The following is a 24,661-nucleotide window of genomic DNA, read 5'->3' as shown; positions in this document are numbered from 1 at the left end:
GCTATTACATCTACAATTATATTCAATATGTTAAAGTACAAGATGCCTTTCAGGGAGATAGTGAAGGTTACGTCCAGCAAAGAATTATGCTTTTAAAGCTGTCAAGTATATTCTTGTAGTCCATGTTCTTTGTTCACACTGGCTCTGTTTAGACCTGTGGATGCCTCAGTTTGTGCTCAGCCAGCGAGGAAACATCAAACGCAGCTTCAGAGGTAACAGTTCAGGGTTAAGAGGGAAGTGGCAAGAGTCGAGGGATTAAAAATGGAACAAGTCCGGAAGAGTCTGGGTGAGATCTTTATTTCAGGCCACGGAAAGAGAGCCTCTTCCTCTGGTGGCGCCAGTCCTCTGCCACTGTTCCATTTCCTCTTCCTCCTCCTCTGTGTCATCTTCATGGCTCCATCCTCTCCTCTAGTCTAGTTATCAATCAACGAATCTCATCTCTAACTAAATGTAGGACACTACGGTTATTCAAAAGGTGGAAAACAATTACAGATTATTCTAAAACTTCATGGCTAAAATAAAAAGTCAGACATAAATGTTCTATATGTAATGTAATCAAGTCCTTAGATGAGCTTATTTGGCTTTTCCTTGCAGGATGGTTTACAAAAGTGTGAATAGGGCACTGTGTCACAAATCAATATGTAATGCTTCGAGGTTAGATAAGGGACATTCCAATAGCCTTTTGTTTCTACTCTTGATGATCTATCAATTTACTGTGGAAATAACGGGTGAATTAAAGTGCTGTTGGTTGATGACCCAGATACTGGTATCTGCTGTAGATGAAGGTTTAAGACTATCCTTACATCGACCGAATTTACAGTCTGAGCTTTTTATTCCAAACCGACCTTTTGATGTATTCTTTAATTACAGATTTACTGTAGATAACTTGATATCAAACCTGCTCGATTAAAAAAACATATATTTTACATTGCGTGGTTTGAAGATAAATGAGGGAAGGCAATCTTGAAACATAAACTGGATTTACCACAGCTACTGTTCAGAGTGGACCGAGAACATCTTGGAAGATGACGTTTTTGAAAAAAAAAAAATCAAAATATAAAAATATCGCCTTTTAGAATAATTTTGTTGCAGCCTTAACATCTTTGAATTGACATTTGTCATTTGCTGCAGACCGACTGTGAGCTGTACTTTAAGATGTTTGATTCAGGGAGCAGGTATAATTAGTAACCTATTCAGAATATGATCGACTTCTTCTATATCACTGTTCATAAATTGCAACGTTTCAGATTATACAAATATATCTATAGAAAAAGAGAACCTGCCACATCAGCATCTTTATAAATCACTTTTCTTTATTTAAATCAGCGTTAGGCAGTTATGCTATGAACAACACAGGAAAATAAAAACAGTGACAAAAAGAAAGACAATAAAACATGAGATCCAGTTAACATTAACTGCACTTGGCACTGGATAGGCGTTCATGGAAAGAAGGAAAATAATATACACATTTGTCATACTCAAAATAGAAGTGCCTCCAGTAATCATTAAGTCAACCGTTGGGAGTGAACACCGGATAACTTCTGCATGGTCTCCACAGAATTTCAAGGTCATGGAATACCATTTTACTTCCCCGGTTTTGCCGTGCTCTGCTTCAAATCCATCTCAAAGACAACCCGTGACTGCCTCCGAGCTTTTGGTGCATCTGAAGGAATACTACGGATAAGATGCGATAGCGATGTCATGGCCTGTAATATTGCTCCACACAGCTTATAGCCGTGTCATCAACTGACACAAAGTGAGGAGGCAGAGGCAAGGCTGTCACATGCGGAACAAATAGTCCCAAATCACTCCCACCCAAACCCGACCCACATCCCATCATTGTCTAAACCACCCGCAAAGACAAAAGTACCGTCACACAGCCCTGATGTCAAAGCTCTTTTCCTCTGTGTATTTGTCCCTTTATGAATCAACCATCAATTCTTCATAAAAACATGGAGGAACTTCTGTTGTCATGATACACTCCTGATTAACGATGGTAGTAGTGCACAGCAACAGAAAAAAAAAGTCAATGAAAAAAGTTAAAGAAATACATTTTAAGATATAAATCATACATCCAACAAAATTAGAAAAAAAAAAGAAAAAAAAAGAAAAGCTGAACAAAAAAACGTCCCTCTCCCAGAAAAGAAAAGTCATGATATCGTTTATAAAATCGACATAAAAATGTGATCAGTTCTCGCTCACCTGGAACAGATGCGGCCCGTGGCTGTTTGTTGTGGACCCTGATTGTGATTTAACGGATGTAAAAAGAAACTTTGCATCAATTTATCCCCCCCGGAAGTTTATCTACGGAAAGAAGCTTTTCACTGCAGTCACTGGGTTTACCTGCAGAATCTAACCCACAGCAAAACCTATGAGCAGGTAAATGTGCAGAGTTTGAACCACTCTTAAATACACCAGCAGGGCAGAATTAACCCTTCATTTCCTAGTTTAAGTAAAGGGGTAGGAGGGGGGGGGGTGTTCAGTGTGAAGGAGGAACTGGTTCTTGGGGGCTTGCAGAGAAAGTGTGAGCCAATCCCAAACCAGGAGAGAAGAGAGAGGACAGAGGAGGAGAGCAGGGAGGTGGAGGCCTGACTTCCTCAGATGTTAGACGAGGATCAAGAGCCCAAGAGAAGGAGAGGGATAAATAGATATATACTCTGCGATGAGGGCAAGAGAGAAATATGTATATGCCGTGTGTTTGTGTGTGTGTGTGTGTGTGTGTGTGTGTGTGTGTGTGTGTGTGTGTGTGTTCGGATAGGTGCATTTGTGTGCACGTGTGTGTGTGGGCTGTCCGTTCAGTACTTTATCTGACGGTGACTCCGAGTTTTTCCAGCACGCGGACTCCTTTCTCCTCGTACTCCTCCCGGGTCAGCCAGAAGTTGTCTTTGTCCTTCATGATGTCGGCAAGCACGGCGCCGCCCAGGAACACCATGTGTTTTCGCCTGGGAGGATCCTCGATCCGAATCTTGAATTTCTACGAGACAAGAGCACAAAAAGACATATTACAGGAGTCCATGTCACGAAGAAACACCCTGCAGCCCAAGGCTCCGACGTGACAGATAGATACATATAGATAGACGATTATGTCATCAAAGTGAACTCCAATTAACAGTTTGAGTCTGGACTACATTTGTATAAAAAATGGGCACATCACATGTTTGTCATAACTAACTAAAACATTTTTTCAAAATAGACTTATCAAGAAAAAAAAAAGATGGAATAAGAAATTGAATCGCCTGTTTATCAATTTTGAAGAGCTAGTTTTGGGCTGTTTATGCTTTTACTGGAGAGGACAGAAAGGGGTTAAAAATCACAGAAGAGAGAGGGGATTTTTTTTTTTAAACTGTGGGGCAATTCAAAGGCACAGAGAAGCCACAAAGTACAAATGTGTGCCCGCAGGAGCTGGATATCGAACCCTCGACCTTCCAATTGAGAGATGACAAATCTACCAACCGAGCCACAGCCACCTCCTTTCATTTGGGGAAAGACGCCTCTGTATGTGAACTAACCAGCAGCACAAGACCTGAATCACCAAAGTTAAGAATTATTATTTTAAAAAGATCCATTCATCTGTTCTGGAAAAGCTTTGAGGTCTGTTTCAGGCTGCAGTGGCTTCTCATTGGCCCTTACATGTCCGCTGATTACAGATTCAACCCTGATTGGTCAACAGAACAAACCAAAATTCCTTCCTGTCATGACAAATTCAAAGAAAATCCCTGAATCATGACATTTCCTCAGAACTTGCCCGTTGACTCTCAACTAGATCCTGGTAAAGATAAAAGTTGTTTATCGATATTGGGGAAGGAAAGAAAAAAAACTACACAGATATCTTTGTTCGATCTGTTCAGACAGATTGATACATACACTTGTGGCAAAGATATTCATAATAACATAGACAAGATGGCCACTCTACTGGAAACTAACTGCGCACGTATGTGAGACATCGCTTGACACTGTGGAGAGTGATGACGAGCGCTATGAGCCATGTAGCGCCCTCTGCTGGTGACAGACAGAAAAAGGACTGCGAGTGTAATACAACCATACGAAAATGAAACGCTCTGACTGGTGGACAACTCTAGTCCAGAAATAACAGCGCATCTCTGCCATGAAACTAGCCAATACAGATCGTCACTGAAAATGAATATCGGCCGATATTAACGGCTTGACGATGAATTGGTCGGGCTTCAAATAAAGCACATTTGGCTAACTGCTTTGGGGTCCATTTTCTGAAGTAAACCTTACATTTTCTTGAAGTATAATTTTTAACTAATGGTAAGAAGGATCCTCAAACAATTACAACATTAGTTCTCTGTGAACCCTTATCATATTGAAGCAGAATTGCAAAACTAAACCAATATTTAATCTAATCGAATTGGGACCGTGTGAATCAGATATATTCAGACAATCAGCGGTGATACCCAGTCTTACGCAATAATGATAAAAAACTACTCAACTTCCTGTCTGTTTTGCTCAGATGACTCTCAGTAACCACATCTTCACCAAACTGTTTTTTTTTTTCCTCATTTGGAGAATGTTCTTCAAATAGTTGCAAATGCAAAAAAAATGATGCTAAATGATTCAAGCTACAAGTGAATGACAAGTATTCTGCTCTCGTTTGTTTGAGAACAATATGAACACTTGGAACAGCACAGGACTGAATGAGACGAAAAGGTTTTAACAGACTTTGTGGATCCATCTTGATGATGTTTTTCCCCCCTCACATCTTCTTAAAAAAATAAACCCACCTTCATTGTATTTAGGGTCTTTTGTTTGAAATAAGTTTGGTTTTTAAAGAAACTGAAGTCAGCTGCGGCTGTGGGCAGGGAAAGTGAAGAACATACTGAGTTCTTTAACTTCTGAGTCATCTGTAGAACTTTTACTTACAGAACGGCTCGGTGTAAAAATCATCGGGCTTTGGGGACGCTGTGGCGGAAAATGTAAATCAGTGAAAGTTTTCCATAATAAACAGTTATCATTTGGAGGTGAACCCTTCATGTGGCGTTATTAAAGCCCCCTGTTTCAGCTCAATGAATGGCTTTTAACAGAGCACCCCCTGGTGGCTGTCTGATTACGCTGCAGCCTAATGAGGCGTCAACGATGAACTCCAGAGCACGGAGTCACAAAATTCACAGAATCCATTAAGTAAAAAAAAAAAAGCTTTGAAAATGTCTTACTAAGGAGAGACTCAAGAACCCTCTCCGAGAAACTCTGAGCAAGGTAGCAACAGAAAGTTACATCTTCATGAGGAGGTGCAGTCGACCCATTTGCTTGGTATGACTCGTGGTTGCAGAAGCCCTCGATTCATCCAGTGCTCTGTTTTTGGTAATGGGCCAAGAAGGACAGTGAAATCGATCTGGCCCAATCAAAGAACTCATCAGAATGAGAAAGTACAACCGCTGAAGATTTCACTTCTCTGTGTGGAATACATTGTAAGAAATGTGTTGAAAAACACGTGGGCCACTAGTGCAGAAGCAGACTCTTCACGAGCGGAGAGCTGCATCAACTCGTGAGCGCCTTTACTCCGTGATTGGATGCACCTGTGGAGTGAAGCACATTTCGAGGGGACTCACCGTGCACGTCTCCCTTTTGCACCTAAAAAGTCCGAGATGGATTACAATGTCTGCAGGAATCCTTTTTGGTCTGTTAAGCCCCAACTACGATTCAGTAAGAAGATTTTTTTTTCCATTCGGGGTTTGTAAATCATCCCCCCCAATTTCTCCTCAGCCTGACAAACTCTCAGACCTCCTAAAAGTTCTCCTCACGACTCTTAACAGCTTTTCTACAAGGATCAGGTCTTAACTTTAAGGGGGGGGATTTGTCTTGATTCTAAGGATCGTGTTACTAGTAGCAAATCTTTGTGCTTCAGAATCTTTGTGAATACTGCCCCAGATGTTTTGGAGACCGAATGTTTGTGTAGTGAACGCATATAATTCAAGACGTGTCATTTATTTGAATGTGGACCGCCAGAGTCACAAGCTTTAACCTCATCAGGACAAAGGAGATACTGTCAGGTGTCAGTCATAGTTTACAACTGACTCAAATACGTTCCCTTTCTGGTCCTTTACTGCTCTCTCGCAGATGGGGAAACCCCGCCTAGGCAAACTTAAACAAACCCAGAGAATCAGATGGAAACACTGATTCACATCGACAGAGAGGCCGGGAGCTGTGAAGTCAGATGTTGTCTCATCTAAATGTTCAAGAAACTCAAACAGTTTGAAGGAGGATTTCTGTTGTAGTGGTAAACTGAAATTAGGTTCCCATCCCAGACAAAAACGATCATGATGTTTGGACTGTTTTAGTCCCGGTCACACTGTAAACCACATCTGCACAGTTTGATTCCAGTGCTTCCCAAAGAGTGAAAAGCAGAGTTGTTTGATGCACTCACTGAAAGCTTGTCCACATCTCCCTTCAACACACGCTCCAGGTACAGCTGCTTGAGTTCCCTCTCCAGGCGGGACGGCAGGCCCGGGTACATGGTGGATCCTCCTGACAACACGATGTGTTTATAGAACTCGGGCCTGATGACGTGGGAGACAGAAAGACAGGAATCAGGCAAGACAGGTTTTGCGTTTATGAAGCAAAGAGAACTCCCCCCCCCCCCCCCATCATTAATGCCACAAATGTTTAGAAATTCACAACTTGAGGAGCTGCAGATTTGAAAGATTTCAGTCACTTGATGCAATGTCCAATAAACAGATTGTTCAGCTCAAATAAGGAATCAATTATGACAATGAAAGATGTCCAACAGTACATTTTCTTAGAAATGTCCACTCCTCGTCTTACCCAAGGATCTATTTTTTTTAATATTATTCTATTTTTTTGACTTTGATGTCTTCTTTTGCGTCAGCGAGAGCTCTACTGGCCAAAATAAAAATATATATATTTTTCCCATTTCTCTCTGTCCATGTGCTTTTTAATGTTGCGTGCGTATATATATATATATATATATATATATATATATATATATACACACTTTAAGTGTGCTTGAGCTGAAACACGACCTCGCTGGGGGGGGGACTCTGGCCGGCCTCACCTGGTGTCTATGTCGGCTGCTTGGATGGTGTTGAAGAGAAGTTCGGCCACTCCGACGCCCTCCACATTGATGAGGTGAGGCTGAAACAGAGCCTCGGGGGCCTCAAAGCGCTCTCCTCCCACCTTGATCACACGACCATCTGGCAGCTGGACATTGTGTGGGAGGCAGGAGATGAAACGAGAAAGGGGAAGAAGAAAATGTGACACACGTGAAGCGGTAGGATTTAATGAATGACTCAACAGAGAGTCATAAATCTGCGTGTGCTGTGTGAGAGGACATTTCTAAATCGACCTCTTGTGTTGGAAAGTAAATGTCTGAGAAGGCTCTGATAAGACTGGAAATGAAGTGAAAGCCCAGAGAGTGTGAACGACAGACTGAGCCGAGTGTGTGCGTGACTATAAAAAAAAGGCTTCATTCAGCTGAGGGCAGTGGAAGGAAGTGGAGCGCAGCCACAGGGTGGCTGCACAGGAAATGATGTAACGCTAAGTTCAGGGCCTGTCCGGCCACAGTTACATTGCCCTCCTTGTTTCGGCACAGTCTTGCACACAAAACGATAATACCGCTTACACGTTCATACGCCGACACACACACACACACACGCCCGCGCACGGCCGCCTACTCTAACCCAAACACTCACGGTCAGTGAGTTCTGAGACACAACATGTGCTCGCTAAGGCGTGCAGTAGCACAGACTGCAGGAACTGCTTTTAGATTCTGTGGTCCCCCTCTGCGGGGGGAAAAAGGGCCTTGGAAAGAAAAGCAAGCTGGGCGGAGGAGAGCTGCAACCTCAAGTGTTTGAGTCGCAGAAAAAACAGTGAGTGAGTTAATCAGCACTCCCCTGTCCTCAAGCTGCCAACAGTGTACCATATGCTAGTCTACTTAGCTCAGCGCAAACACAGATTTAGTTACCCCGTTAGTTTGGATTACTTTAAAATACTGCCACTTTTGAGAAAACAAACTCTTTGGGAGGACTCGCTCTACAAAAGATATTTTAAGCTGAGATGGGAAACGTGTGTGCATGTGGTGTGGATAAAATCGTAGATCCAGAAAATTTAAAAAAATAATAAGAATCCCATGAGGGCTGGAAATAGTTAGCTTTTTTATGTACAGATGGTTAAACTTAAAAGCAGCTGCTTAATTATTCTAACTAAATAAAGGGGAGTAAATAGAATTTTTTTTTCCACCTTCTACTCCACACAGAAAATGTAATCATTCGTTGCCCTCTGTATCGTCACATCGCACTAGTTTAGTTTTGAATTCATGTGTCTGACTGAGTTGATTTCCCTTTTTTTCAGAAGAAAAAAAAAACAGATGTTCTTATTTTCATCATATTTACATGAGCAGTGACATCAAACTTGGCAGGAAACAAGGGGACAGTGAGTGGGGAGAAAAGCTTCAGAACCTTGATAAAGGAACGTTTCAATGTTGGCACTATTATTGTCCCTTGCATTTATTTTTCCTCCGTTAGTTTCAAACCGAGAGATGCTCAGTCTGCCCAAGTGAGGGCAGCAACTTGTTTTTTAAAGCCGACTTCGCACAAGCTGAATGACCAGATGATGAGCCGAACAGCACTTCCGTGAAATGGGAATAAAAAGAAACTTCCACCTGTGCTCGGATGCAACACGTGCCACTCACGCCTGTGCGTTTGTAAACACACAACAATTCTGGATTGATTTAGCATCTCGTACCGTGTATGACTCCACCAGCACGGTGGTCTCCAGCGCCAGCTTCTGCTCCTGCTCGATGTTGTAGCCAACGTAGCACAGTTTCTCCTTCATCATGCGCACCGTTTCAAAGTCAGCAGAGTGGTTGAAGGCGTAACCCCTCAACAACAACAACTGCACCCAGCGAGAGAGAAAGAGGACGTGGGAATGGGAAAGAAGAAGCAGAATGGGGTGTTAAAACTTTTACTTACTGGGACTCCTTTATAGAGCTAATGGTAAAGCTAAACCCATGTATTCTGAGAATGAACGAAGAAGATAAAACAAGAATAAAACAACATACCAAAAGATTCTGGGTTATAATTGCAAACCGAACTCCATGACGTTTGTAACACCTAACGTTCTTTACTTTGGAGGTAATAGAGGCAACAAGCCTTTAGGTTCAGAATCTATCTGAAGAGGACTCCACACGACGCTCTGTGTTACCTTGATGAGGTAGCGGGTGATGTCCCTGCCTGCGATGTCCAGGCGTCTTGTCAGGTGGGGCAGGCTGAAGCCCTCATACACTGGACAGATGTGTGTCACACCGTCACCCGAATCCACCACTACGCCAGTCAGAAGGCCTAAAAACACACAAACACACACGTTCCAGTTATAACTCTGGTATCGGCATCACTGTGAGGCGTCTAGAAGAGGTTCGGTATGAAATCTCGCAAAGAGAACGTGCAGAATACGAAGGAGTGCGAGTTGTCGGATGTGTGTCTTCTTACCTTGGGCATACAGCGTCAGCACAGCTTGAATAGCGATGTAGACTCCTGCAAACTGGTAGGTTTCAAACATTACCTGGAAAAAGCCAGAAGACGTAAAAAACGGTGAGGGCCTTTGTTTTATTGGCAGAAACAAATACAGGACATCTGGCAACATGATCATACATGTATGACACCAGACAAAAATAACACATGATGAACCTTAGCGAAATAGCATTTTAATTTCCTATATGAACACTTCACCCTAAAAACTACACGTATGTGATCCTAGAAACCGTTTCTCATTTTTACAAACGCAGACCACCGCTCTGCCTGAAAGAACCCGAGAGTAATGGTCAATGTTGATAGTAAGAAGGTGGAGCCATTATAGTAAAGTTGACAGGTAGGAAAGAGCGGGAAAAAAAAATAAAAATAATATATATATATATATATATATATATATATATATCAGTATATATTGACTATGCAATTGCTAATGGATGCTAAAGTAAAAACGATTGTATGACCCATTAAAACAAATAAAATCAAAATCAGAATCCACTGACAGAAATAAATTCCAGCATACTTCAATTATTTTTTCGCGGTTCTTGGTGGGGTTCATGGGTGGCTCTGTCAGGAGGATCTTGCAGTTCCGAGAGTCGATGTTGAGCTTCTCCGTGCCGAAGGTGTAGTCCCACAGGTGCTTCATGTCATCCCAGTTCCTGACGATCCCGTTCTCCATGGGGTAGTTGACCTCCAGCATGGAGCGCAGCTCGCTGGCCTCGTCCCCGACCATCAGGTCCTGGGGAGAGAGGTCAAAGGGCGGCAATATTTAGAAGCGCTGCAGAGAGGTGACCCCATTGGATCATTCAGTGTCACTGAGATTGGGGAAGATCATCGAGTATGACTGTAGGTCTTTATAGGTAGACGTTTTGACTTTCCCCATTGGCCTGCTGATCCCATAAAAATCAGATAAACTGGACCATCACGTGATCCATCTAATGTTCTTGCACAAAGTACCGTTATGCTATTAAAACTCAGTTACCCAGCATGCACAACAAGCCATTATTTTCCATGCGCCGACACCTGGAAACACACGTGTTACCCCTTTAGCACCAGTAAACCGCTGCTTTTAGCACCATTCAACTAGCTGCATGCAAGGCAGCCTTTGCAACGTAAACAACGGCTCGGGTTAGAGCTCAGTGTTAGCCACACAGTCAAGCACATCACGTTCCATTTGGAGACATCAAAAGATGACTGAAGGCAGCCATTTTATTGGTTCATCCTGTGTGCTTTGGCATTAAACAAAGTAGCAGTCAAAGGCTCTGCCACCATGTGGTCTCCATAACGGGAAGAGAAAAAAAAGGAGGGGGGGAAGAAAAACAGATGTGCTTCCGTCTCTCCATCTTTCAGCTGTTTGCCATCATGCATCCTTGAATCCGGACACTTCCTCTGCACTTGAAAAGGTGAATTGCTGGTAAAACTGCTTAGAAGGGGAGGTTTCTTATAGCAGGTATGTTCTTCCAGTCATTACAGTTAGAGCCGTGAGGCATTAACACAACATTTATCATTTGGCAGCCAGCACCCTCGCCGCAGCTGACATTTTCAGTTCTTAATGTGCCGTTTGATTATTTCCTAAAAATAGCAGCAGGATTTAGGGGAGGTGTCGCTGTCAGGATGAACCAGCAGATCAGAGACTGTGAAAATGGAATCAGGCCAAAATCTCTTTTAGCACTCGCGTCGATAGCAGCTGGCCTGTGATTCACCACAGCCACTTCTGCAGCAACACTCTCAGCCTGTGGAGAGGAGCGCACTTAAAAGTAAGAGCTGTACACATCTCTCTGACTCTCTGCCGCTCGTTGGTCGAACAACACTTCAATCATCAAACGACGTGGGATGAAGATGGATGAAAACATTTTGTGTGAGGAAAAAAAAAAAAAAATCACAAATTCAATCAAAGAGAAGGAGCGTTTGGTTTCGATCAAATCATGACATGACTCTCGGAGCAGGCAGGACTAGAAGGCACACACCGACCCCAACTTACCATCTTCTGGGCATTCTACTTCATCGTGGGGGGAATAAAACATGGAGGAAGAGGAAGGTAGATATTAACATAAAAAAGATGAGTAAGGAAAATAAATTGGAAGAACAAGAGACAGACAGAGAGGTAGGCTTCATGCTAAACTAAAGGGAAGATTCCAGACATTTAGGTATCCGCTGTGTAAGCCACAGATCTTTACCCAAATTACAGCATCTTCTGAAGGATTTCTTAATGGAGAGAATATCCCGGAGTTACTTGTGTTCCCACAAGGAGGAGCTCTAAAATAACCTGGTGTGACTGAACTGCCTCATCAGTGATGTGCTGAACAGGCTCATCCTTAAAATCACCAAGAAACATTCATCTCTGGAGCAGCAGGTGGACACAGCGCTTACCTTGATCTCAATGTTTCCAACTTTGGCCGTTGAGCGGATGATTGGCCTCCCAACAAGCGCAGGGAAGATGTGCTCTGGGAAGTTGGAGCCTGCATAGCCGCACTTGACAAACTGAAAGACAGACACACACACGAGGAACCAGTTATCGCAGGGGAAACGATGAGCAGAGGAAGCTAAATACTGATGAGCGTAACTCTAATGTACACAAGGAAGTCGTCCTCTGATAACAGCGAGCTTCATTGGCTGAGATAACAGAGACTTTTGATGATGACCTACAGATTAATAAGAATACTTGACACACTTTGATATTAAAAAAAAAAAGAAAAGATAAGAAGTTGCACTGATTTGATCTTATCCAGTCACCAAAATCACAAAGCCTGTTTTTGCGCAAATTATGAATGCCTAAAATTGTGACAAGGTTTTTTAAATCTTTAAATCCCTCATATGATTATGGTATAAACTTGGTTTACTGTTTCTAAAGTTTTAGGACACAGACAGACAGATTTATCAATAATTCAACTTGTTATGGCAGAATAAAACACAGATTTTACGTCAACAACAGCTCTAATTAACACTATTCAAAAGCAAAAAGTTATGCTGCTATAGCTTGCAAGTCCCTTTCAGTGCTTGAATATCAGTATGAATGTTATCAGAACAAAGAGTCTACACACAAGCTGAGGGGGTCTCGGTGCATGATACATGATTCGTCTGCATGTGCACGTTATGGATGAATAAAAGGGAGTCAAAACATTTGTTTAACCCACAATGGATAAAGAATCCACTTCGTACAGATTCAATACTTAAAGTAAACTTTGTAATGACAATGTGCCCATGCTGTGTTGTTTCCCTTCAAATGAACGTTGCCTGAATAAATACTTTAAGAGTAACAGCTGAGGCAAAATGCCTGTGAGGAAGTGCCACTGGACTCAGCTGAAATTTGACTGATCGTCTGACAGAACTAGTTCACCTTCTGTTGTGCCTTTTTGGTGGAGGATTGTAAAGTTTCACAGCACAGTGAGTTGTTTGCTTTTTGATTTTTAACTGCATGTGTTTGCAGGTATGCAAAGCAAGTCTCCACTGTCAGATATGTCAGTAGATTAGGAAATGAAACAGCACATATATATATATATAGTTTTGAGAAAAAAAAATGTGGTTGTGGTTTTTTTTTTTTCTTATTTCCTCTTGACTTCTCAATTCAACCCTGACAGGAGGCCGTGTTCTTCTTTCTTGTTGAGAGAGAAAGAAAGCCTCATTAGTCATGCTGAGCCAACATCCTCTTTGACTGCAGACAAGTTTCAGAAAGACCTAAGAGTCGCAGAAGTGCATGATGTGTAATACTGAACATAAACACTGCTTTGTGACAAGTCTCCTCAACTCTCACTACACATCTATAATTACTTTAAGGATTATAGTACGAGACTTCTTATTGTAAAAAGGGCTGGTTAAAGGTGGATGTGTAAAGGTGTACACGATTTGGTCTTCAAAAGAAAGCCCTGATCTCCTGGTAAGGTGACAGAAAACCAGAAAGGTGGTTCCTCATTTAACCTGACATGGCCTAGCTAACGTTAGCATAAACTAGGTGATTTTCGTCACAATATTTGATTTACATTGTTATTTTTCTCTAAACGTATGCACTGAATGAATTCAATAAATGTAGATCCCGCATTGTTTGCAAATAAAATCACAGAAATGAGTGAGGCAGCATCCAGACCGCAGCAGAGCTAAACCAGACAGCCAGCTGTTTCAGATACCTAGCAGGCTAACTAGTTAGCAGACAAAGCTAAGTAACCCTTGGTTAATAATGAGCTGTTGTTGGTCCAGCTTAATTTGCAGGGATACGTCGTTGCGTTAGCTATAATCAAAGTTGGGTGTTCACCTTATATACCAACAATTACTCACTCTAGGTGTACTGTTTCCGTGTCGGGTCTGATTGAATGAAAATTAGCTGGCTAACAGGCTAGCTAGCTACCCACCCAGTTTACGCTAGCTAGCTCAGACGCTGACAGCCCCACTTCCTGTTTCAGCAAACCGATCGACATAACGACACCGTTTGAAGAAAGCCCACCTCGAATCAAACCAAAGCAGTGAACTCACCCCGGTCCCATTGTCACAGACCACCACTTTCCTTCCCTGGCTGTCCATTATGTAAAAGCCCCAGTTACCGCTGAACCTCCCTCAACTTTCTTCAGCAAGCCGGAAGGAAGACACACCAACCCGGCCGACAGAGAGAGGAAGGGAAGGGTGCTCATCCGGTGTGTGTGTGTGTGTGTGTGTGTGTGTGTGTGTGTGTGTGTGTGTGTGTGTGTGTGTGTGTGTGTGTGTGTGTGTGTGTGTGTGTGTGTGTGTGTGACAGAGCTGTTGAGATGACAGCCACTCACTCACTACCTATGAAAAATTAAGAACAATAATTAAGAATTCATAAAAATAATTATGTCTCTTGTTTTGAGACTCAAATGATATTTCTTGGCCCAAAATCAATCTGGATCATCATAATTTATAAATACATATACATGATTGGATTGCATATGTATTTTTTAATTGTATCATTGTAGTCATTTAAAAAAAAATCCACATTGTCTTCAAAATTATTATCAAACATATTGATTGTATTATTATTTTGGAGGTGGTTATTTATATTAATGCCACAACTGCAGGTTTAAAGTTCATTGTATGGGCAGAGTATGACCAATAAATATAACAAGGTGTAAAGAAAGATCTTGTGTCGAGAGCATGACTGATTACTAAATGACCATGAATGTAAGGAAGGTCTTGAGAAAGTTTCACTTGTTTTATTTTCATGGGTCTCACTGCAGAGTTTCAGATTAGGAAGCTGAAATTGTCACAGGTTGTGACCGATTAGTAGCATATGATAAAAAAAGGGAAGAACCTTTTGAATTACTTTAAAAAGAAAACCTTGTACATTGCATAATACTCATAATGTCCACTTTTCAATCGATTTCAAAGTCACATCTCTGAGTCAACATTATTACTTCAATCTGTTATAATAAGCTGACTTGTTTATTTAAAAAATAAATATATAATCAAACATTATTTAAAATGGTGAGCTTGATTATAGTTTGTGAGTTAAAACCTAAACGTACCTCCAACATTAAAATTCTACAGTACACACACAAACAATATTACAAATGCAGAACAGTTTATGTGCATTTAAAACATTAAAGTACTTTTGAATTTATGCAAGACCTGCTACAGAGGCGCGAGATCATTTTTAAGGCTGAAAATGGCCAGCAGGTGGAGGATTTTGACCAAAGCAGGATCAACCCAGTCCAGAATGCCTTTTTTCTCCCCACACCTAAGAAGAGTTTATGTACAGTTTCAATATAAGTGCAAACATCACATTTCACTGTAATTCAAGGGAACAGCACTCTTTGGGTACGAGCACGGCTGGGAACATGAGGACCTTGGCCCGCATGAAAGAGAGGTTAGGCAGTCCAGAGAGCACCCTGTTGGCCTCTGCACTCAGCTCTTCATCCTGCTGAGGTTTCCTTAAAACAGACACATAAATGATATTTAGATACACAGAAAAGACAATGAGTTATTTTATGATGATGACACTGTGATCCTATAAAATATGCATATAGTGTGGATGTCAACAATGCTGACCTGACTGAAGTGGTAGTTGTCTCTGCAGCTGACATCAGACGACTGAAAGTGTCCTCCATGTGGATATTGGTAACGCTTGTTTCCGGTTTGCTGATGGTCAACTCGTACAGCTCACGGTCAACTCCTTCACATACAGTACAAGTGTGTACACCAAACACGCATATCCAAGAGACAATGAGAGTACAGGATTTACACATCCACAGCATCAGCTAAATTTAGCATCACTCTATTTTTATCACAAAGGATGACAGGGTTGTTTTCTTAAATCACAGCCCTCATTAATGTCACAAAGCATTTCGACACAATCACACGCTGACCTGGAGGAGGACTGTTGCTTCCGCTGGTGCTGTAAAGGGATGTGCTTTCCTCCTCAGGACCAAAATAATCCAGGTTGAGAGCACAGCAGCCTGTGCTAACAAAAGGACACAGAGGCTGAGGTTTCTTGTGGGCTGAGGAGGGATAAGGAGATTTGATTTCTTATTCATAAAAAGAGAATGAGCATCTACTTATCACACGAGATGTTTTGCTCCTTTTTACTGAGGCAGTAATGACACACAGCACAGAGAACTCAGGCAAGTCATGCAAAGCTGTTGTTGTTCAACTTCATTTATCATTTATATCCGGATTTAGAGACCATAATTCTGTGGAAAATGACATATTTAAGGATATCACAAAGTCGGTTTGATTCAACCCTCTGCATAAAACGTCTTTTTTTATGCCAATGTTAAACAGAACAATGTCACGTACAGTGAGGATACATTTTATCCTAAGAGAGGAGGGAGCGATCCCACGTTTGAAGATATTGCGTGTTCTAAGTGTGTATTTTTAATCATGTAAAAATGTTGCATTCATTATTATAAAGTTAGGGAAACTGTCAGGGCTTAAAAAGCGAGATTGCATTTGTCAACTGTTTTGTGTCGTTGGAATAGAAAAATACTCAAACTTTGCGTTAAAGCACAGAGACAAGTATTACAGGTTTCAACAAGAGAGTGAAACGGAGAAGGAAAGATTCGAAACAAAGCAGAAAGGGTCAACTGGTTTATTTCAGTATTTACAAGGATTTCAGACTAGTCTTCATTGCAGTGCATTCAATCTGGATTTGAGCAGTATGTCTGAAGAAAATAAATACACAATTTGTCAACACACTAAAGGTCCAGAGAATCTCACCATTTCAAACAAAAAAAAAAGTTTTTTTTATTTTAAAGAAAAAACTGGCATAAAGGCACAACTCATCATGAAATACTGTAATTGTTACAGAAAGACTTGTAGAAACACTGTTGGTTTGTCATGAAATGCTCAAAAGCGGAGTTTCTTTCATTGATTTATTTTTTTACTTCAGCGCTTAGGAAATAAAACTCTTTATCATATTGAGCATGCTCATACAGTGTATGCTTCAGCGCACAGTGCTTTGAAAAGTAAAAAAGTATAAATGAGTGACAGCAGTCTGCACATCTGCTGCCTTCTCTCTGCTCTGTCGAAATCTTGACAGAATGAGACAAAACTCAAAGACAGATGTCATATGAACATGTGAAAAAAATAAAATCATGGAATTTATATAACTGACTAAAACTAATGTTGAAATACATTAGTGGCCACATGCACGATGATGAATTGAAGAACGCTGATTCTTTTGCTTTGTTCCTACAGTAAATACTGTGACTGAGTTTTTGTTTCAAATACTCTGCCCTCTGCTGGGCAAACATTTACATTACAACACCTGACAGTTTAGTCACTGAACGTCCGACTTTTTTAGGTTATTCAAACTGAACAAAACAATCTTGGGAAACGAAGGAGGAGAATTTGTACTAAATGAGTACTTATTCCAAACCTAGGAGGAAAGATGCTTGTATTAAAAATAATGATTAATATTATCTTTACTTGTAGACCCAGCTCAACTCTGTGTCTTTAAGGAACTACAGGTAAAGCTTCTGATCTCCGACAAACAGTGATTCGGTCAAAAGGTGATGCTGTGAGATATGAAGGATAACCTTTGCTGTGTAATACATTCGTGCACTTTGCAAACGTTTGACTGAAGTATTAACACTGCATGAGTTTGGCGTCCACAATGGCCTTGAACTAGATGGTCCTTTAGATAAACAAGATATTCAATCAACAAAGCACATATTGTTGCTCTCCTTCTTGAGTTGACTAATATTTGGTTCAGTGGTACGGTTCTTTCATAATGTGATATCAATTTGGCATTAACAACAGATTTTTTTTTAATATCATAATGATGCATAGTAACATATGCATGTCTTTTTGTCAGTAGGCTGCACATTAGTTTTCAAGATGTCTTTACCACTATTAGCTTTTAACCACATTAACATGACGACACAGTTACCAGGTAACAAGTGGAACCGATGTATTAGGAGATAAAGAGGAAACAGCAGGTAAAGATGAGACACTAGATTAGCTGAAGGAGGGAGAAAGGGAAGTCAGCTGAACGTTTCCCCTGTTCATCTACTGTGACCGACGGGGGGAAAGATCCGTTTGGCTGCACGTCTGTCAAACTTTGAGTCCAGGTTTGGGTATGTGGAATTTCATTAAATGTTTCTTTTTCAGACAAATGTTTATGAAATGAACATGACTTGTGTTTCTTTGATAAGAGGGAACTCATTGATATCAGACGTAATTGAGGGAAAACAAAGCTGGGGAAAAAAAAAAAAAAGAGAGAGAGAGAGAGAAAAGAAACACAACCTGCCCCTGGAGGAACTGACGAGTCGTCCAGATGAGTTTAGAGAGAACTCTGAAGAGATTTTAAAGACGTTTTGGCTAATGAGAAGCCGCCACATAGGGGGTGGCTGATACTGAAGTCTATTTCCAGCCCCAGAAGTGAGGGGCCCGACGAGGGGACGTACCATCCTGAGAGCTGCTAAGGCCATTCCTGCTCCAGTCCAGCTGGCTGGAGGGAAGCTCCTCCTTCACAGAGAGAAATACAGAACACACAACGATGATGCAACTATGCAACAGCTTTATGTGTCATCGGTAGAAAACAGACATATCTAGTAGTTGCAGCATAAATGATCTAAAAAATTTCTCAAAGAAAATGGACTTATTTACCAGCACTGAATCTGTTGAGGGGTCTGATGTGACCTGAGGCCCTGGAGATGTCCGCGCCGTGTGTCCTGGAGAACAGACGGCTGGCACAGAGTCTTTGGTAGGCTCCAGCATTCCCTGAGGAGTAAAAAGAGGGAATCACTTCTAATAAAAATAAATAAAAAAGTCATAGGCAGAATAAAACATTCAGCAAACGGAAACCTGTAATTCTACACCATGACAATGCTTCTTCCTCCAATAAGACCTAATTCATTTACTCCACCTCTAACAATTGGCTCACCAGGCTGGATGCGAAAGCAGGGACGGCCACTGGCCTCTTCTTCATCCCCATGTATACCTTTCAAAAGGCAAAATCAATGTATTTATTTTCAATATATCATTCATTCGTCCCTTTGGGAAATTTCTCTGTTTTTTAAGAGACATGCTTCTCACACATGTATACAATACACATGTACAGACAGGACGTGTGAACAGGCGTTAATGGAGAGATGGCGCCTTGCTCAAGGGCACCTCATTAATTGCAGCAACCACCCTAACTTCCATACTCCGGTCCGCACTTAAAGCGACGACTCTCTGAGTCCTAACCCGAGTCCCAACAGACTGAGCTACTGCAGTTCTGTTTATCAACGGCTTTAAACAGAAGTTCAAAAAAAAAAAAAAAACAACTTTAAATCTAGATATCAAAGATTTGCTAATATATATATATATATATATATATATATTCCTGTATTATTTTGAACAAGCTCATTGGGTGTATGCTTCCAGGTAGAGATGATGTAAAAGAAAAAAAGACCACAAAAAGGTGACAGCAGTCAGCTTAGGTTATACTGTAGCTTCTGAGCTCATTTGATTCTATGTTCATAAGAAATAAACTGAATGTGAAGTATTTTCTGGCTCTTTATTACTCACTCACGTGTAAGGATGTTTTAGGGATTGTTGATGTCTGCTTTTTTTTTAATGTTATTCTTATGTTTCGTCAAACTCACAATGTTCCTTGTGTCCACGCCGAGGCACCGGAGCAGAGTCCTGTTAGTATGAGACCCTCCCCACTGAAACTGCAGGCCAACTGCACTGTGGAGGTCAGGGTGCTGCCACCACATCTCCCTCTGAGTCCTACCAAAGAGGGAGAACATACCGAAGGAAGGAGCGTTGAGGTGTATTCAGAGGCAGTATAAACAAAAAGGAGACAAAAAAAAAAAAACGAGTTTAAGTGTATCTGCTCGAAATATAAAACGCCAAGGGTGGCCATATACTGTAAAACTTCTTTCTTTATCTAGGTAGATTTAGTCACTGCCTGGTGTTTTTGTTGCTTCTTTATGAGTCACCTGTGCTCACAGTTTTTTCTCACAAATTTGAATTATAATGAATTTCAGGTGCCAAATATAAAAGGCTTGATAAGTTAGATATAAAGTACATACACTGTTTCGCTGAACTGTAAAAGTGTTTTTTTTTTTGTCTTCATCTCCACTAACGTCCCCAATTCTAAGAAGTCCTCCTCACCACTGAGATCTTGGACAGGGACGCTGCGTCTCCTCCTCTTCACTCTCCGGGGAGTGAAGCAGATCCCCAAGGACGAGCGCCTCGACCTCACCTTCCACAGCTGGGACCTCCATCTCTGGAAAACTGGCCAGCAGCAGCTGCTGGACACGGCCAGACACTGACTTCTACCAACAATGAAGAGAATTAGAGGCTTGGATAGTTGTTAAGATGCTCGTAAAAATCGAACGACACCTGTTTTTGATACCAAAGCAACACATTTCTTGTTTCTAATTCGCAAAAAATTGTAAGCAAACTTCTATTCTGTCTAACCGTCTTTTTAATAAAGATATTAATTTTTTTGGTTCAAGTTTAAGACTCACCTGAAACTCCAGCATTTTACCAGCTTGTTCGAGCTACAGTATAAACCGAGATTAAGGATGAGTTGGCCAATGTCTACGTATGTGATACTGTGTCACGCTGCCAATGTATTATCTGACGCCATTTTTGCTTATCACATTTATTTGCTCTTTGTAGTGCTGTAGTCCTTCAAATCAGGTATCTGGAGATCAGTTTTTGAGGGTCTTGTCTGGGAATCAAAAGCATTTCTACTCGTGCTTGTCTCGTCTCAGATTGGGTGGACTGCGGATTTTAAATCAAGAACACGACTGAAAGGTGACTTTAGCACATCAAACCTGTGAGAAGAAGAAGAAGAAAAAAAAACACCCCTCTCTAAAAGATGAAATTCGACGTCAATCCATTCAGACATGGATTTGTGTTACAGGGTTATGGCTGTAAATGTCTCGGTGCTACAGTCGAAGTGACTGACATGGCCCTTGCACATAAGATCAACATTGATTTAAAAAAAAAAAAAAAATTCCATGGTGTTAGTCTTGTCTCGGTCTTGCCCTGCCTTTGTCTCGACTCAACCTCAGTCCCCTAAAGATCTTGCTCTTGTCTCCTGGAGCGCTCTGCTCTCGGTTAGTGCGGTCTTGACTACAACACCAGCTCTCTTTGTGAAAGAGTTGGGCCACTTTTGGATTCCCTAGTAAAAAAAAAACAACAAAAAAAACCCGATTGTATATGTCAAAGACAATTTTACTTTTTAGGACGTCTCCCCTCTTTTACAAAAGACAGCTCCTTGTCAAACGTAAAGATATCCTCTATGTTTCACTTAATAAACAACCACGAACACAATAAAGCCAGTTTTGAGCTGTCTCCCACCTGGCAGCTGTTCCTCCTGCTTTCTCCATCCTGACCCTGCCTGTCTTGCTCCTCCTCCGTGCTCCTATCATACTCCAGGCTGTTGTCTCGCTCTTGGGACTGACTTATAATTGTTCCCTCCTCTGGGTTCTTGAACTCGGCCCACGCCTCCTGTGTGGGTGCTGAGCAAAAATCTGCAAAGCTGTCACTGGGTGGGAGGTTTCCCAGAACCTGCACCCCTGCGTCAGCTGTCTGGACTCTTCCTCGGTCCCCGTGGTGCTCCAACCCGCCGTCTTTAAAGTCTGCACCTCTGTTTTCTGTGTGTGATCCAGATTGTGAGGTAGCAGAGGTTTCCTGAGTCGCAGATTGGCTGAAATAATAAGAAGCCTTTCCTGCGATAGACTCTCTGAGATCAGAAGTGTTGTTACTGACAAAATAGTCCGTGTGCTGAACGTCTTCCAGCTCTTCCTCGTCGTCAGTCTGCTCCCAGTCGGTCTGTTCCTCTGGTGAACCAAGAGATGAAACATTTGGTTCCAAGTCAGCAGAAGGACCTTCAAATGACCAATCATCATAGAGCGATACATCTGAAGCCGACTCACACCCACTGAATGTTTCAGTAGCAATTCTCTTCCCTTGATCTTCTTCGTCTTCACCGGACTCACCACCCTTCTGCACCCCTCTGCTGGGTAAACAATCAAAACTGTCTCCGGGATCGCCTATTTCCTCCTCTCCGTAACGAGGCTGTTCATATGTAAAATCCAAAGCTGCTGCAGCAGCTTCCTGAGGTTGCTGTTGGTCCTGAGATGATTGCACGCGTGCTGCATCTCTTTTCTCACAGTGCTGGATAGTGCAAATGTTTTCTTTTGCCTTGGATTCACAACGAGATCTGGGCTCTGACTCCATGATGACCTCCCGATCTGGATCACCGATTTTTTCGCCCGAGCTGTTCGAAAAGTTTTTCTCGTCTATCCCAACTAAGGGCGTAAAACCACAGCACCAGGGATGAGCAGCCTGCTCTGTAAACACAGTGAAATCAGCAAAGCCTGTTTCCTCCCTGGGAGAGAATGCATCCAGTGCAGAGGCTGCAGAGTTATGGTCTCTTACAGAGAACCCATTTGTGAGGTGAGCGGGTGACTTCGCACCTTCCGTGTTTGTGCGGCCCTTGCTGGACCCTGAGGTCCCAGTAAAAGTGGGTTGGGATTGTTCTACTGGGCGATTACAGCTGCAGTGGGGTTGTTGGTAGGCTGGCTTCATGCTGGGAGAAGAATATCTGAGGCTGGACGGTGGACAAGTAGAATCAACGAAGCCGGAAGAAGAGCAGGACGCCCCTAAAGAGAATTCCCCAAAATCTCCAAACTCGTCTTCCTCTGATCCCGCTTCACCATCATCATCCAGTGGAGGAGGGGAAGAGGAGTACAGGGGCATGACGTGTGGCTCCATGGGTTCTCCTGTTGGGATCTGAAGGCCTCATGCACCTAGAAGAGCAGAGTAAGACAGGAGAAAGGGGAGCATCAATGTAGGTATTTTTGGGGAATTAAAAAAAAAAAAAAAAACTTGATACGAGGTATGCACTCAGCACAATGTTGTCAATCTTTTTTAGGTCCCAGAATATCTTATTAGAAAAACTGTCTGTAAAAACAAAACAAGAAACATCAAATTCTTCATCTATACTGGCCGTCTGATTCTTCTGGATTCGTTTTGGGAGTTCCATAACATGGCAGATTTTTTCACTCCAAATAGTTCAGGGGCTGCATTAGGTTAAAGATATCTGGATGCTTCTCATACTAAGTATTTTAGACAGGCAAGCACAACACGGGGGGGGGGGGGGGGGGGGAAGGCCCATAGTAAAGAAAAGATGTCAGGATTGAGTAAAACTTCCTTTTTTTTCCAAATAGTCTGCCTCTCATAGGCTGGTTCCTGCTTTATGAAAGAAGCTGCAAAGCAAACACATTTCAATCTGAACGTTTAAAATCCATTACACAATCTCACCTGTTTTTCCAATCCCCCTCTTTATTGCGTCTAAAAAACACAAGTCAAATGCAAGTATCTAACTGAGACACCACAGTCAGCCCTATTCCAGCACCTATCCTGCTGTGGAAAAAAAAAAGTGTCCAGTCAGTAAACTGATACAGAAACTTAATCTGCAGCTTTGTACTACTTAGATAACACATCAGCCACTTCACGGTCATGAAGAAGTGTCCACGCACTAACACACCATGTATTTCATTTTTAAAAATTAACACTGCATTAAATCAAATCGTGCTGTGGTTGTTTACAAAACAGGTTATTTCTCATTATTTTTTGACTTTGTAAATAGCCAAAACAAGCCCTGTTGTCCTGCCATTTTTTCCTGTCTATTATTGTCAGACAGACAGGTGTGTTTCCATGACATTAAAGGCTGAATATACCGGTATAAAAGCAGAAGTTACTGATAAAACATGAACATGTGTTTCGCTAACTATTTATGTGGAGTCAAACTAGATTACCTTGGCGTGAGGGTTTAATATGCGGTGCGAAACCCACATCCCACATCCCGCTCCCTTCTTCTTACCTCACACTGACTGATTAGCTTACGTGACCAGCGGCTAGCTCTTGCAGCGAGTGCCTAGCTTAACGGTAGCTTTCGTAAAAAATAAAACACACACACACAACAAAAGGCTGACATGCTACGTAGACTGGAAATACAGCAGGATGGCAATATAAAGTTATAGTTTTTTTTATTTACCTACACTTTGTCGCCTGTTTACTTCTTGTCTGTCAGTGCCGCAGCTTCGCTCTCCATCCTCTGTCATCATTCAGTATTTAATGAGACGGAAGGGAAAAAACAAGACCTATCACTTTGTCCCGTTTTCCACAGCCTGGAAGTCCGACCCAAGAAGCGTATTCAGCAGCCTCCATTTTGCATTTACTCGAAAGCTCCTTCTGAATAGACGATCTTTGATGTTAAGCGTATAGGTGTAATAGCACCACCTACTGGGGAGACGTCAGAATCAATCAAAGAAATACTTTACCGATTCCTGGAGGAAAATAGAGATTTGATCCTACTTTTTCTGCTTACTTTGTTCTGCTTCTTTACTGTTTTGTTTAGTCGAGTACAATCAAACAGGTGTACTCTTTTTGAAAAACACTAACGCTTCCATATGGTAATATCTGGTTGTATTTCTGTGGAATAATAACCGGGCATGCAACAAATGTACTACTTATAAACTGGAATAAATAAAAATATATACAAGCATAACGTTTTTTGACGTTTTTTTTTAATTAACAAAGAAGTTTTTATAGTATAGCAATTGGAATACTTGTTTTTGGTTTCAAGTTAAAACAGTAAATTATGTTTCTGTGTTGTTGTTGTTTTACTTTCCTGGTTAATACTGAGAAGCATTACATTTTCTAACATTTTTGTCAGAATAAGTAAGGCATTCTTCCAA

General features: G+C 41.6%; 2 protein-coding genes across 8 annotated transcripts; both read right to left on the bottom strand.

The window, feature by feature from the left end:
- Positions 1–1,295: 1,295 nt before the first annotated feature.
- Positions 1,296–14,129, bottom strand: LOC306835757 (actin-related protein 2-B-like). Of its 2 annotated transcripts, none has more exons than XM_079362476.1 (9): positions 13,968–14,129; positions 11,874–11,984; positions 10,027–10,242; positions 9,465–9,537; positions 9,181–9,317; positions 8,722–8,871; positions 7,034–7,179; positions 6,386–6,518; positions 1,296–2,974 (listed from the first exon to the last, which is right to left on the bottom strand). In XM_079362476.1, exons 1-9 carry the CDS (start codon positions 14,013–14,015, stop codon positions 2,804–2,806), a joined length of 1,185 nt encoding a protein of 394 aa, XP_079218602.1. In that variant the 5' UTR covers positions 14,016–14,129; the 3' UTR covers positions 1,296–2,803. The 2 variants fall into 2 exon arrangements, with proteins under 2 accessions (XP_079218602.1, XP_079218603.1); XM_079362477.1 differs by lacking the exon at positions 13,968–14,129 and adding an exon at positions 13,773–13,877.
- A 518-nt stretch (positions 14,130–14,647) lies between these two features.
- On the bottom strand, positions 14,648–24,169 carry aftphb (aftiphilin b). 6 transcript variants are annotated; one of them, XM_079363404.1, is made up of 10 exons: positions 23,959–24,169; positions 21,255–22,708; positions 20,055–20,215; positions 19,541–19,667; positions 18,835–18,891; positions 18,558–18,671; positions 18,356–18,416; positions 15,815–15,904; positions 15,498–15,621; positions 14,648–15,379 (listed from the first exon to the last, which is right to left on the bottom strand). In XM_079363404.1, the coding sequence occupies exons 2-10, from the start codon at positions 22,671–22,673 to the stop codon at positions 15,235–15,237; spliced, it is 2,298 nt and encodes a 765-aa protein (XP_079219530.1). In that variant the 5' UTR covers positions 22,674–22,708; positions 23,959–24,169; the 3' UTR covers positions 14,648–15,234. The 6 variants fall into 6 exon arrangements, with proteins under 6 accessions (XP_079219530.1, XP_079219527.1, XP_079219526.1 ...); XM_079363401.1 differs by having other exon boundaries at positions 20,055–20,218; positions 23,963–24,169; XM_079363400.1 differs by having other exon boundaries at positions 20,055–20,218; positions 23,959–24,168.
- Between the last annotated feature and the right edge of the window lie 492 nt (positions 24,170–24,661).

This window comes from Symphodus melops, assembly GCF_947650265.1.
Source record: "Symphodus melops genome assembly, chromosome: 15".
Taxonomy (NCBI): Eukaryota; Metazoa; Chordata; class Actinopteri; order Labriformes; family Labridae; genus Symphodus; species Symphodus melops.
Note: the sequence above shows the minus strand (reverse complement) of the source record. Positions and strands in the feature narration are given on the sequence as shown.